The sequence below is a fragment of the Dipodomys spectabilis genome, unplaced genomic scaffold, assembly GCF_019054845.1.
Source record: "Dipodomys spectabilis isolate Male_0828 unplaced genomic scaffold, ASM1905484v1 ptg000436l, whole genome shotgun sequence".
Taxonomy (NCBI): domain Eukaryota; kingdom Metazoa; phylum Chordata; class Mammalia; order Rodentia; family Heteromyidae; genus Dipodomys; species Dipodomys spectabilis.
This window is the reverse complement of record NW_024871113.1, coordinates 8656044-8671847: the sequence shown is the minus strand read 5'-3', so window position 1 is coordinate 8671847 and position 15804 is coordinate 8656044. Positions and strand designations below refer to the sequence as shown.

Below are 15804 nucleotides of genomic sequence, written 5' to 3'. Positions count from 1 at the left end.
GAATCAATCCCCAGAATTTAAAAAACTTAACTAAGCCGGGCACCAGCGGCTCACATCTGTAATCCTAGCTACTCAGAAGGCTGAGATCTGAGAATCGAGGTTCAAAGCCATCCCGGGCAGAAATATCCGTGAGACTCTTATATCCAATAAACCACTAGAAAACCTGAAGTGGCACTATGCCTCAAGCAGTAGAGCACTCACCTTGAGCTGAAGAGCTGAGGGACAGCACTCAAGCCCAGAGTTCAAGTCCCACAACCGACCAAAAAAAAAAAAAAAAAAAAAGAAAGGCAAAAAAAATAAAATTAACTAATAAATTACTAAAAATTAAAGGCCAACCATAATGGCAAATGCCTAAAATCCCAGAATTTGAGAGACTGAAACAGAAGGGGTTGCAAGTTTGAGTTCAGCCTGAGATACACTCCCTAGCTGAGATCCAAGTATTGCTGTTTGAAGCCAGCCAGGGAGGGAAAGTCTGGGAAACTCTTATCTTCAATTAACCACCAAAAAGCTGTAAATGGAGCTGTGGCTCAAGTGGTACAGCACTAGCCTTGAGCAAAAAAAAAAACTCAGGGACAGCACCTGGGCACTGAATTCAAGCCCCAACACACACACGCGCGCACACACACACACACACATCCAAACTTAAGACATAATAAACAAAACAAACAAAATATGTTTAAAATGCCATCCTTAAGCATTTCCTAACAACAGGTACACTACTACATTTAGGGATACAGATGTGGAAAAGTACATGCCATAAGCCCAAGGCAGTAGCATGTTCCTATTCCAACCTAGGAAAATGTAAGCAACAAAGGTAGTTCTAAACAACAGATTTGTTCTGCAGAGCTGTTTCCTTTGTAAATTATTGATTTTAAAGATATTGCTGACCTGAGGTAGTCAGCAAATCTGTGTTAGGTGAGTAATGATTTCCCAGTTCACAGGACTCCCTGTAGGCTTACTAGTTGACTTCTTATATGAATTAGGTATTCATGAGCATGTATCACAACTAGACTTTTATTAAAGCTACTGTGTCCTGCATGATACTTTAAAGTCAATCTGTTGCTACTCTTAAATGAGAGACTGCTAAATCCAACTACTATTTTATATTATAGATTACTCTGTAAAATGCCCAAGGCTATATAGAGCATAAATAAAAGTATGAAAATGTGCCAGGCGCCAGTGGCTCTCGCCTATAATCCTAGCTACTCAGGAGGCTGAGATCTGAGGATTGCGGTTCAAAGCCAGCCCGGGCAGGAAAGTCCGTGAGATTCCTATCTCCAATAAATCACTAGAAAACTGAAAGTGGCACTGTGGCTCAAGCAGTAGAGCGCTCACCTTGAGCTGAAGAGCTGAGGGACAGTGCCCAAGCCCAGAGTTCAAGCCCCAGGACCCACCAAAAAAAAAAAAAAAGTATGAAAATGTGATTCTGATTTTAGGTTTGGTGACTATACTCATCAAGAAGTTAAGAGCTATCTGGCTTGCTCCTGTGACCCTACAGCAAAGCTGCTGGCCCCATGTATGAAGAAGGTTCTGTTCAGCAGAACAGGAGCTTTGTGGGACTGATGACCATCAATATCATCAGTCAGGAGAACTTTAAATACATCTGTATGTGTCTTTCCAAACTCAGACAGTAATTAGATTTTTATTAAAATAACACTGGTCATATACTCTCCATATTAAAAGCACTTCATATTACTTTTGTTTACAAAGCACTTTCATGTATATTATTTTAATAGCTAACTTTCTGGTGGATTTAGTAGAATTCAAGGCACTGTGCTACACACTTGATATAGATTTTCTCATAGAATGTCCAGATTGAACCTGTGATCCCAGTACTGTTCATTTTAGAGATGAGAAAATTAAAATAACTTATCCCAAGGTTAAAAGCCACTACTTTTAACTCTACTTCAAACTCATGTTTGTTTAGAGATATCAAACTCAAAACAACTGAACTGGATGGAAGAAGTCATATGGATCAAGACACATTGTACATATAAATTGACATACTGAATCTGAAACCCTAAAAATATAAAAAAAATTAGAAACAAAACAAACTAAAAACAACTGAATCCTATTTCCAGTCTGAGGCCTGTGATGCCAGCTGATTTATTTAAGATTATCAGGGAATGAATGTGGATAACAGGATTTGTACCCAAGCTACTCTGCTTGTACCCTGCTCTACTCTGGTGCTTAGTTGGATAACCCTGATATTACCTTGGTTGGTAGCATTTACAGGTAGACAAGACACAGAAAGAAAGAAAAGGCTACTTGAGGGTCACAGGTCCAGAGAACTACTGGTTTGCTGCATGTGCATTCTCTCTCCACTTAAAGCCAAAATGAAAACAAAAGAATGCATATTCAGATGTAGCCGGAAAAAAATAAAACAGTATTACTTTAGACTAATTTAAGGCAGATGTTGGCAGCAAAGAGATAATACATGGACTAAATCAGAATCTGAATTTTAATGTGTGAAAAATAATGGGAAAATAAATGTAAATAAAGTTAATATGCTTCCGTAAGAGATTAGGACATAGAAAAGTACAAAAGGAAAATCTTGGTACTAGAAGTTCTCAAAAGGAAACCCCTCAGGCTCTGGAGAAAAACTCTAAAACAATCTACTGCGGTAATAAAAGTACAAATTTATGAAGACAGATTTGGGGATATAAGTCATAGATAGGGCTAGAAAATAATTCAATAACATAAGTCAATTGCTTTTAAACAGATATGGAAGGTCCTTCTCTAGCCAGGCACTGGTGGTTCATGCCTAGTTCTTAGAAGGCTGAGATCTGAAGATCACAGTGTAAAGCCAGCCTGAGCAGAAAAGTCCTTGACACTTTTATCTCCATTTAACCTTCAAAAAATCTGTAAATGGGGGCTGGGAAGGTGACTCAGTGTTAGAGTGCTTCCCTTGCATGCATGAGGCCCTGGGTTTGATTTCTCAGCACCACATAAGCAAAAAGAAAAAAAAAAGCCGGAAGTGGCACTGTGGCTCAAGTGGTAGAGTGCTAGCCTTGAGCTGAAGAGCTGAGGGACAGTGCCCAGGCCCAGAGTTCAGGCCCCACGACCGGACCCAAAAAAAAAAAAATCTGTAAATGGATGTATGGCTCAAGTAGAATGTCAGACCTGAGTGGAAAATGAGGACCTGAGTTCAAGCCCCAGTATTGGCACATACACATAAAGTCCTTCTCTAAAAAGAATTATGAATATCTGATGAAGTACCTGATGAAGCTCCAAAAAATTATGAGTATCAAAACCTGGTGAAGTCTGATGTGAACACTGGAAATTATTTAAATCCAATCAAGCAATGGTAACACAATTTATTCTAGTCTTTTCTTCCACAAGTTATTCTTTCACCTACAACTCTAGCTACATACTTGCCTTTTGATCTTTCCCTCTTTCTCTTGCAACAGCTCAAGAATTTAAATACTCCCTATGATTTATGGGGCAGTCAATTTAATATGTTGTTTTCAAAAATATTCCTCAGCCAAAAGAGGTGGTGCACAGTTGAGGCAGATGATCAGGAGTTTGAGACTACCCTGACTGTATAGTGATACCTTTTGTCAAAAGATGGAAAACAAATAAAATCTTAATTTTTTCCAACAAACATTTATTAATATAAGTTGGAAGTAAGACATAAAAAGAAAACCACTGTCATAAAGTGCCAGCCCGAGAGGCAGTCTATATGAACAATATTTCAAAAGCAAAATTCATGATAATGAATATGTCATGTGAAGATAATCTTTGTGAGCTATATATCAGACAATAGCCTAATATCTAGAATAGTTCAACAGCTCAAGAAACTAAACCCTCAAAGAATCAATAACCCAATTAGTAAACCAGCAAAAAAGCTAAATACAGACTTCTCAGAAGTAAAAATGGCCAACAGACATAGGAAGAAATACTATCTCTGGCCATTAAAAAAATGTAAATCAAAACAACACAGATTTTGTCTCACTCAGTCAGAATGACCATCATCAATAACACAAACAACAGATGCTAGCTCTGATGTAGGAGAAAAGGAAACATAATACATTGTTGGTGTGAATGTTAAGTTGTTCAATTACTCTGAAAAGCATTTGTAGATTTCTCAACAAACTACCTTATGATCCAACAATACCACTCTTGGACATTTATCCAAAAGATTTAATTCAGTACACAGTAAAGACACTTGTACAACGATATTCAGTGCTGCACTATTCACTATAGCCAAGGTATGAAAACATCCAAGATGACCCTCAATGGACAAACAGATCAAGAAAATGTGGTATATAAACACAATGGAATTTTGCTCATTCTTTAGGAAGAATGATATTATATCATTTGCAAAGAAATGGATGGGCCTGGAAGAAATTATGTTAAGTGAAGTGAGATACAAGAGTCATGTTCTCTCTCATATGTGGAAGCTAGAACTAATTTATAAATGTTTAAGTTAACAAATATGAAGTTATATGCAAGTATATACAAAATGGCATATGCAGTGGAGAATTCAAACTATGCAGTTCCTTAGAAAACTAACCCACAGTTCAACAAAATGAATATCAGGAAACTAGTACTTGAAAGGTGTATGAGAAGAGATCAAGGGAAGGGAGGTAGAAAAATGGATAGAGGAAGCAGGGGGCAATGCAATTGTAATATTCAATGCATATCCCATGAAAGTAAGAAAATTGAGGGGAGGAGTTGAGGTGGGAGAGATGAGGGAGAATGATGAAAGGGGCAACATAAATCAAGATGCACTATATTTATGAAGTGACATGTTAAATGGTAATCGGTTTATATAACTACTTAAAGATAATAAAAATATAATTAAAACATAGACAAAAGCAAAATTCATGATGATGACTATGACATGTGAAATTAGAAATCCATTACTAATGATAATTGGTTATGATCTAAATGTATTAGACTTCTAAAGATGTTTTTATGAACCCTTCACAATTTCCTATTAACACCCATGCATGACTGCACTTTGGAGTCATCCACAATATGACACAATACAGGTTATTAAGCTTAATAACTTTCCATATCTCGGGGTGATTGAAGAGTTTAAAGAAATGAGAAATACTACAGTGTGAAAACACTTCAGGAATATCCTGGTGAATGTGTCCTGTCTGATAACAAAGTGGGGTGGGACTAGGAATATACAGTGGATGGGCCTTGCCCCCGCTCCCAAACACCTCACATTTCTTCACATCCCCATGGAGGGGTCATGAGGACATCTGCTTTCCTGCTGAGTTCTTCTTCCTACCTCAGCCTGCTTAGCCTGTGTGTGTGTGATGTGTGTTTTGCCTTCACAGAACATGTTCAAGGCCAAAGGTAACATGCAATACCTTCTGTTCTATCTTGCAAAAAAAAAAAAACCTTGGGCTGCAAAGGTGGCTCAGTGATAGAGTGCTTGCCTTGCATGCATGAGGCCCTGGGTTCGATTCCTCAGCACCACATAAACAGTAAAAGCCGGAAGTGGTGCTGTGGCTGAAGTGGTAGAGCACTAGCTTTGAACTGAAGAGCTGAGGGACAGAGCCCAGGCCCAGAGTTCAAGCCCCACAACTGACAAAAAAAAAAAAAAAAAATCTTATTGGGTGAGGAGCCAGCAAGTCAAATTTCAATTTTCTTAATGCAAAAATACTTTCCCTATTGCACAAGACACTATATTTCTAATGCAAAACATCTATTCTTGCATGTGCTCAATAGCAGCTCAATTAACAGGCCCATCAGATTGACATCATTTTCTTAACTTCTTATTTCATGTCATACTGCAGATAACAGAAAACCACTTAACTGCAGCTACAAGGCAATTTTCCATTTTTATGCAGCCATCAAAATGAACTTAATGACAAATCAGTTAAAATAAATTAGTTTTAGGAACTTGCAAGGATAGGATAAAAAGCAAACAATACACAACATCTCTTTGGTCCTCCCTGTGATGACATATTATTGCCACCATCTGTGCCATTTATTCAGTTTGCCCAGCCTGCCTGCTTCCATTCATCATTAAATCCATTCTTTGCCCTTCCCTATCCTGCTCTGTGACCAAGGAGCCTGACCTTAATTATAACAGGATACAGTCACATTAGCTGTGACCTTGCTCTCAGGCTTCCCACTGGGACTGGCCAATGGAAGATACCAGAAGAGACAGGGGAGAGATGGGACAGCCAGATGTACAATTGCCCCACTTACTTTCCCTCCATCCAGGCAGTCCCTCTTCCCAGTATATCTTCTCTACAACTTTGCTGTCATATTAACTCTGCTTACTTATCCTGGCCATGTATATTCACAGTACTTTACCCTTCCTTGTTGGTTTCCCTATCCTGCCCACATCTGCATATGGAATCTCTTAAGTAGATGTTTTCAGTAAGAACACCCATTGCTGGCCATAGTCTTGGCTATCACACTTTCAGTAGCCAATGGCTCCAAGATGGGGTCACTTACATGCACTGTATGAACCAGATCAGCCATCAGACACTGCTTCAGTTTCTCATCACTGCTGGTCCCATGAAGCACCATATCAGGCATGTATGTAGGACAGTAACCTGCCAGAAGTGAGCGGCCAAAGTTTCTTACATTTGGATTGCTGATGCTGTGAGACCTAAAACAATATTTGGACTATTAAATACACAGTTACAAGACATACTTCCTTCTGATATTACAACAGAAATAAAATCCCTAATGATATAAGTAATATAAAATAGCTTCAGTGTGGTCTAACTACCAGTCTCCAGTAAGTAGTGTGGGAAAACAAAAATGAGGACATTAGGGAAAAGGGAGCTATTTTTGTTTTTATTTTAATGGACACCTAAGAAAAAAAGCATTTCCATAGATGATTAAGAGTTCATTCTTGTACCTCATCTATCAGGCAGTTTGTGTCAAAGAGTAAAGAAAAAATGTTAGAGCTGAGTATTGGTGGCTTATGCCTATAATACTAGCTATTCAGGAGCCTGAGATCTCAGGATAATGGTTCTAAGGCAGCCTGGGCAGGAAAGTCCATGAGACCCTTATCTCCAACTAATTACTACCAACTAACTACTCAGAAAAAGCTGGAAGTGGCACTGTGGCTCAAGTGGTATAGTGTTAGCCTTAAGTAAAAGGAGCTCAGGGACGCATCCAGACTCAAGGCCCAGGACTGCCCACCCCCCCCCCCCCAAAAAAAAAAAAAGTTGGGGAAGAGGGTCTTGCCAAAAGTCTAGCTTTAGGAATGTAACATATCTGGACAGGGGTGGTGCCCACTGCAGTGTAGAACAGCACAAGAACATTTTCTAGTTATGATTTTCAGTCATCACAATAAAGAGTCTCATGGATTATTAAGAAGTCTTGTTTCCTAACTACCTTATGCTGCTCTGCAGCATAAGGCTACAGACAAGCAGACAAGGCTACAGCCTTACTGCTTCAGAAGCAAGACCTCAGAAGCTGAGAAATACCTCCATGAAGATCAAAGAAAATTAAGCCTGCTGCTGCCTAGCACTACCACCACCATGTCCCAATAACTGTATTCAGCCAGTAGTCCTCCCCTCAGAGAGATCATTCTTACTAGACCAGTGAACATCCTATGAGAAAAGGACAAACTGAAAAAAAATTGTATAGATTTGGTAACATTGCTAATATTTTGAGAGGAAAACAAAACAAACTGTATAAAGAGGCCGACAGTAGCTAACATGGTCAAAGTGTCAGGTCAGTAACAGTATTGGGTCCCAGCTCTCCTTGCTTCCCTGCCCAGCTGTGTTACCTTGGCAGAGGCAACTCCACTTCCAAGGACCCATCAGTCCTATCACCACTGTGAGCTAGGCCCAGTGTGGCTAAAATGCATGCTTCATCATCACTATCTCCAAGAGCACTGTCAGAGCTTTCGTTCCTGGGAATGTCTCCTTCCATGCTAAAGTCAGCCTTCCTGTCGGTATCCCCACAGAGGACATCTGCAGCAACCAGGAAGCTAGAATCCTGATGTCCACATGTATTTGCAACAGGCTCTGGTGAAGGTCTTTCCTTGCTTTTCAAGTGCAAACCTACTGTTTGCTCCAGAGTTCTCCTGCCAGTTCCCTGTGCACTCTCAGAGGGTACAAGTGTGCCAACAGCTTGGCTGAGCAGCCCCACAGCATCTGCCATGGTTCTGGTTCTGGTGCCTCTGTCCTCAGTAAATCTCCAGTCAGATTCACCTTCCTTCTCATCAGAAGGCCTGTTCTGAGGAACGCTGACACTCTGAAAGCCAGCATTGAAGGTGCACCCAAAGCCCTGCTGGTTCTGAGCTGACTCGGCCAAAGCACTGGCTCCCTCTGGATACTGTTTACAGGCTTTTAGCCTTTCTGCCATTTTTTTGGTGCGGCTTTCAAAGTCAGATTCAGGAGATACAGAGCTTCCAATTTGGAAAGTGACCTTTCCCATGGGAGGCTCCTTCCAGGAACATCTGTCAGGGCAGGACCAGGCTGTTGGCTGGTCTGATTCTTTCTTTAGCATCTCCCCTTTCAACGGCTCTTGGACAGTTTGTTGATTCATCATTCCTGCCCCAAGAACCTCACAACAGTGAAATCTTGAAGAGCTGCCTTGTAGTGCCTCTTGTTCATTCTCTTCATCACCACAAGATGTACTCTGAGGTTTCCAAGAAGTGTCTAGTGCTGGCTCTTGGAATCCTATGCTGTAAGTCTCAGAATTCTTCTCTGGCTTTTTGATTCCTTCTCTATCAGGTTTGGGACTCAGATCTCTAGTATCAATGCTTTCTGAGGTCCCAGCTAACCATGTGGGCCCAGGATGCCTCCGCTCAGTCATCACTTGTGGTAGGATGGGGGGTACAAGAGCAGGCTCATTTCTCACTGTAACTACTACATATTCGGACTCTTCCACCTCTCCTTTCTCCAAGGCTGTCATAATCTTGCTCCCATTTAAAACTTGGTCACCTTCACTGTGGTTACCACTCCAGGTCAACTGGTTCTCTTGTAGCTCAGAGCAACGGAGAAAGTAGGTCAGAACATAAAGAATGCGCTGGATCAAATCCTTTTGCTTCCCCACAACCACAGTACGAGTCAATCTCACTGGAGAGCCTATGGCTCCATAAAGGTCACCTGGAAGGCAAAGGTAGATACCAAGTATCTGGATTAGTATGCATGCATACATTAACAAAACTGATTAACTTGGATTCACAGTCAAAAATCACTTCCTGAGACATCTGATTTCAAATTTCCAGGGATGATGTCTCCAGTTTATCTCTATACTAAGAGCTGATACTAAGAGCCATCCTAGAAATACTTGGCCAGGTGTACCTCACCACCCAAGGAGTAATGGGAGCAAAGGTACTGGGTACAAAGCCTCCTCACTATGCTTGTGAGATCTGCTGTCAATAAACTGGACCATGAAGGCCAAAGCCAATGCTCTGGGTACATAACCACATCAAATAATACATTCTATATTTCAAGAATTTCTTAGAAGATGCTCAAGGGTTTCCAAGGTGATGTACAGTAAATCAATTTGAGATACTTAATGAAGTGGTCTACTTAGAATCCTCTTAATATCCAGAAGAGAGTAAGTAGAACCAGTTTGATTTACAGAATGAAAACGGCTTAGTCATAAATAATGAATCTGGAAATTTTCCTTACTTTATATCATAAAATTCTACTAGGAAAATATGTATCTTTTTAATTATAGCCTAACAATTTGATTTAAAAACTAGGCTAAGGCCAGGTGCTGGTGACTCATGCTTGTAATCCTAGTTTCTCAGGAGGTGGAGATCTGAGGATTACAGTTTGAAGCCAGCCTGGGCAAAAAAGTCCCCATGAGACGCTTAATCTCCAAATAATCACTCAAAAACCGGAAGTGGAACTGTGGTTCACAGTGGTAGAATGCTAACCTTGAACAAAAGATCTCTCAGGGACATTACTCAGGCCCTGAGTTCAAGCCCCACAACTGACAAAAACAAAAACTAAAAATCTAAGCTAAGGGACCATGAATTCTACATTCAAGGTGGGAGAAATAGGCAAAACTCTTGAAGACCTAGGTAACAGGTAATTTTTTTTTCCTGAATAGGACTTCAACTGCCCAGAAAATAACAGCAAAAAATGACAAAAGAGAATGCATCAAATTAAAAAATTTCTGCATACCCAAGCAGTTAATTACCTGACTCAAGAAGCAACCCACAGAATGGGAGTAAAACTTCATTAACTAATCAATGGAACATACAAGCTCAAAAAAAATTAAACATTGTAAACAAATAATCCAATTAAATAACTATATGCATTAAATAGACATACCTCAGAAGAAATACAAATGGCTAATAGATGCATGAAGAAATCTTCACTATCCATAGACATAAAGGAAGTACAAATCAAAACTACATGAAGATTCTATCTCACCTGAGTCAGAATGGCAATCATGAAGAAGACCAACAACAAATGGGCAGGATTTGGGGACAAAAGGAACCCTTACACAATATATGCAGATATGTAAATTGGTATAACTATCAGGGAATTCCGTGGACTATTCTCAAAAAACCAAACATAAGTCTATCTATGAGCCTGCCATGCCACTTTTCAGCATATCTCCAAAGAAGTATAAATTAATATAGAGGAAAGACACCTAACTGTGGAAGTGGCTGAAGTGCCTTACAACTGGACAGATAAAGAAAACATGGTGTGTGTGTGTGTGTGTGTGTGTGTGTATACATACACACATATGTGTATATATTTAACAGAGAAACAAATTCTCAATTACAAAGAAAAAATAAAAGTATATCATTTGCAGAAAAATGGACAGATCAACTCCTTAGGTCAAGCTACTTAATTAAGCCAAGCTCAAAAAGCCAAATTCACATGCTCATGTTCATTTGTGGAGGACAAAACTCAAATTATGATAACTAATGGCAATGAAACATAAATGTAAAAAAAATCTTGTAGGAAGGAATCAGCAGGACAGGGGAGGGGAGAAAGGAGAAGACACTGAGACAGGTGAGAGGCTTAAAGGACATGTAGTGTGTGTGTGTGTGTGTGTGTAAATATGTGTGTGTGTGTGTGTGTAAATGTATGGAGACAGCATAATGAAACCCACCAAACACTTTGAAAAAGAGCCAGGAAGGAAAGATAAAAATATGGCACAGGAGGCAAATTTGTTAAAAGTACACTGCATGCATGTATAGAAATACCACAATAAAACACTCATACTATAAGTATATCCAATTCAAAAAAGAAGTGGTGGAAGAGGAAATGAGTCACCAAGCTATCTAGCAATATAATTTCTCCATCAAAATATTTTATTGCTAAATGCTCAAACTATAAAAAGTTGCATATTTGATCATTTGATTCTATTTGATTATACATTTGACACTCTGATGGTAACATTACAATATGACAATTATAATGAAGAGTCAACAATTACCGAGTAGGCATTGTGCTAAGAGCTTAAAGAGTATATGTTTGCAGATCCTTATATCTGCTGCCTTCAAGATTCATACCTTGCCAATAAAAACAAACATATTTTGAAAGTGAAAGGCTGGAATAAAATCTACCAAGCAAACGGCCCCCATAAACAGGCGGGAGTTGCAATCCTAATATCAGATAAAATAGACTTCAAATTAAAATTAGTGAGAAGAGATTAAAAAAAAAAAAGGTCCCTACATACTAATTAAGGGATCTCTCCTTCAGGAAGATATTACAATTCTAAATATCTATTCATGAAACAATGGAGAACCCAAACTCATCCAAGAAATACTACTTTCCCTCAAATCTCACATAGATCCAAGGACATTAATTGTTGGGGACTTTAACACACCACTATCCCCACTAGATAGATTAACTCAGCAAAAACTCAACAGAGAAACCACAGATCTAAACAACTGCATAGAACAACTAGATTTAACAGACATCTACTGAATATTTCACCTAGCAACATTAGATTACACATTTTTCTCAGCAGCACATAGAACATTTTCCAAAATAGACCACATTTTAGATCACAAAGCAAACTTATCCAAATTCAGAAACACTGAAGTTATATCCTGCATTCTCTCAGACCACAAGGGAATAAAATTAGAACTCAATATCAAAAGCCACCAAAGAAAGTCCTGTAACACATGGAGGCTGAACAACACACTGCTGAATCACAAGTGGGTCATGGAAGAGATTAGAAAGGCAATTCAAATGTTCACGATATTCAACAAAAATGAGCACACAAATTACCAGCTCCTCTGGGACACAGCAAAGGCAGTACTTAGGGGCAAGTTTATAGCTCTGAGTTCCTACATCAACAAATTGGAGAGATCTGAAACCAACAATTTAATGAGACGTCTGAACCTCCTTGAAAAAGAGCAGCAAGATAAACCCCAATCCAGTAGACAGAAAGAATTAAAATTAAATCAGAATTAAATGAATTAGAATCCAAAAAAATTATAGAAAGAATCAACAAAACAAAGAGTTGGTTCTTCTATTGTTTAACAGCTTTCATTGAGAATCCTTATGCCACTGTCACACAGGAAAGCAATGCATATTACTCAACCTATATCACTTTTTTCTTCCCAAGCCCTCTCATCCTTCCGAAAAATCTCATAGTTACAATCAAGTTCTATGTATATGAATATATATATATATGTATGTGAGTATCTATGTACATGTATACACATACCTAGACTTTAATGCCATATATACATATATATACACACAAATCTAGATAAGTATATATGCAAATGCACATCATTCAAATCCAGAGTTGACATATAAATGAAAAATATAGATAGAACACTTCGCAAATTTGAATGACATCCTTATGTGAGGGTTACATTAATCTTTTCAATGTTGTTTAGGTATGTATGCTGCTTTACAAACCCCAGCTTTTAAGTTATTTAAATGTGGCTATTCATTTTCTGAGATGGGAATTTTTTTAACTGATTTATAGTCTAATTTCACTGCATTCTGAAAATATGCAACTGTAACTTCAAAAAAATATAGAGGAATTTCAGGTTTTTTATTTGTATACACTAAAATCAATGATACCAAACCTGTTTTGAAGACAAAAATTGCTTTTTATTTTCAGAAATACTCAACACTTATTAGGTCAAAGGGAGATTGTCAAGAAACTTCTTCCATCAGTGGCATCACTTCAGTGGGTTTCAAACTTTGTGTATTAGGGGCTAGGAAGGTGGCTCAGTGGTAGAGCGCTTGCCTTGCATGCCTGAGACCCTGGGTTCGATTCCTCAGCACCACATAAGCAAAAAGAAAAAAGCCAGAAGTGATGCTGTGGCTCAAGTGGTAGAGCGCTAGCCTTGAGCTGAAGAGTTGAGGGACAGCGCCCAGGCCCAGAGTTCAGGCCCCACTACTGGACCCCAAAAAAAAAACTTTGTGTATTAAAACAACAACAAAAAAAGCACAATTTAAAGGAAATGGAAAGATTTGGGGAAAAAATCATATTAAGTGAAGCAAGCCAAACCCTAAGAAACATAGGTCCCATGGTGTCCCTTATTTGCAATAATCTTAGCAGATGAGCAGAATCACTCAAGAGCTATGTACATATGGCCATATAAGATGATGCTAAATGAAATGAACACCAAGACATGGACACAAGAAGTTTTTCTTTGTTGCTGTTTTTAGTGTACTATGTCATTTTTTTGTTTGTTTTTCCCCTTATGGTTCTTCCCCCTATGATATATCCTATGTTGTATTTGATTTTGGTACCCTGTTATTGTATATACGTTTATCTGGATTAGGGAAGGGAAGAACAACAACAGAATGGGGAGATAAAGGACAAGGAGATTACCAATGCAACAGCGATATACACAAGATAATCTGTTGAAAACAATTTGCACAACTTGGGGTGACGTTGAGAGGAGGGAAACAAGGAGAAAATTGATGAAAGGGTTAACAAGGTTGACAAGAAACGTACTCATTACCTTACTTATTTATGTAACTGAAACCCCTCTATATATCACCTTGACAATAAAAAAGCACAATTTATACTGCAATTTTACACACCTATTAAAATTCATTTTACAAAACCTAATGTGTGAGTCACTTATGCTTCCTATTATACACTAGTGAGTGGTGACCCTCACTGGGGAAATGCTTGTGCACAGAGCAAGTGTGAGGTGGATGCACAATTGCCAAGTCCTAAACTGCAATTCCTTGAGAGCATGAAGGGGTTAACTACAGCTTCTTCCTCCCTTCACCAGAAGGCTAAGATGCCTTGAAGAGGTAGACAGAACAACTCTAATTTTCCTAATGAGCTTTTGGGAAAATCGTTGAAATAACTCAGTATAATCTTTTCTATTACTTAAGAAACTGGATTAAAGTTAAGCTTGCCTAAGTATTTCCAGTAGTTTATATTTTCCTGTTTACTGTGATTTGTTAAATGTTTAAAGGAGGAGAGGAATAAATTCAAATCATGGAAGTGCTTTGAATTTTTGTAAAGGTAGAAACTCAACCATCATTTACACTTGACTTTATAAAATTTTCACATGCCTTCTCTGTACCAGGGCCTCATCCCTCCTCACATTACTTTTAGCAGCTAAGCCCCAGCTTAATTGTTTGGGGAAGCAAGGGCTTCCTTCAGTGATATATGGTCTTCAATGAAGAAGGAAAGAATAATTGTGAGCCCATAGGAAGGGATTTTGCCTTGTAGTGCTAAACATAGAGAATTAATGGCTCCCAATTAGCTAAATTTCAAATGAAAAGCATGCCCAATTATAAACACATGTATCTAATTAAATGCACACTGCTTAATTAGCATTGTTATTGATAAACTGGCAGTGTAAGATCCTGATTCCCTAATATCCAACCTACTTACTTTCCGCACTTGATACTACATTTTCAAGATCATTGTTAAGAAACAACGACATTGTATGTCTTCAGGAAGAGTTGAGTGAGACAGGCATGTTCCAAGGTCTTTCTGAGCTCTGTGCTCATTTTGTATGAAGTATTATAAAATAAACTATGGGGCTAGGAATGTGGCTTAGTGGTAGAATGCTTGCCTAGCATGCATGCAGCCCTGGGTTAGATTCCTCTGGACAATAGAAAAAAAAAAAGCCAGAAGTGGTGCTGTGGCTCAAGTGGTACAGTGCTAACTTTGAGCAAAAAAAAAAAAAGTTCAGAGCTGGGCGCTGGTGGCTCACGCCTGTAATCCTAGCTACTCAAGAGGCTGAGATCTGAGGATCACAGTTCAAAGCCAGCCTGGGCAGGAGAGACCGTGAGACTCCTATCTCCAATAAACTGCCAGAAAACCGGAAGTGGCGCTGTAGCTCAAGTGGTAGAGCGCTCGCCTTGAGCTGAAGAGCTGAGGGACAGCGCCCAGGCCCAGAGTTCAAGCCCCACGACCGACAAAAAAAAAAGAAAAAAAGTTCAGAGACAGTGCCCATGCCCTGAGTTCAAGTCCCAGGACTGACAAAATAAAAAAAAAAATAAAAATGAAGTATTATACTTAAATTTATTTATTTATTGATGCAGGTACTGGGCTTGAATTCAGGGGCTCATGTTCATGCTTAGCTGTTTTGCTCAAAGCTGGCATTCAGTCACTTGAGCCACATCTCCACTTTTGGCTTTTGACATTTAATTGGAGATTCAGATGTGTCTTGTTGGGCCAGCTCTGAACCACAATCCTCAGATCTCAGCCTTTTGAGTAGCTACGATTATAGGTGAGTTTACCGGTTGTTGGGTTTAAAATGGTTTTACAACCCATAAATTCTTCAGTTGCTTCATCTAAAACAAAACCTATTATTGCCTTACATATTTCTCTTTCACATTTTATGACCCAGGGTACAAACACAAGAAGGTATCTTAAAAGCTAAAGAGTAAAGACAATAGGGTAAGAGTAAGAAAGTTTACCACTCATTAGTATGCAATGCATCACCCA

The 15804-nt window shown here is 38.9% G+C and overlaps 1 protein-coding gene across 3 annotated transcripts in view; it reads right to left on the bottom strand.

Annotated features, from left to right (window-relative positions):
- Positions 1–15804, bottom strand: part of Fnip2 (folliculin interacting protein 2) — a 147715-nt gene that overhangs the window by 24864 nt on the left and 107047 nt on the right. For all 3 annotated transcript variants that reach the window (XM_042668422.1, XM_042668424.1, XM_042668425.1), the window contains 2 exons: positions 7718–9044; positions 6427–6583 (listed from right to left, as the gene is read on the bottom strand). In XM_042668422.1, the coding sequence (XP_042524356.1) occupies positions 6427–6583; positions 7718–9044 (1484 nt within the window). The remainder of the gene's footprint in view (positions 1–6426; positions 6584–7717; positions 9045–15804) is intronic.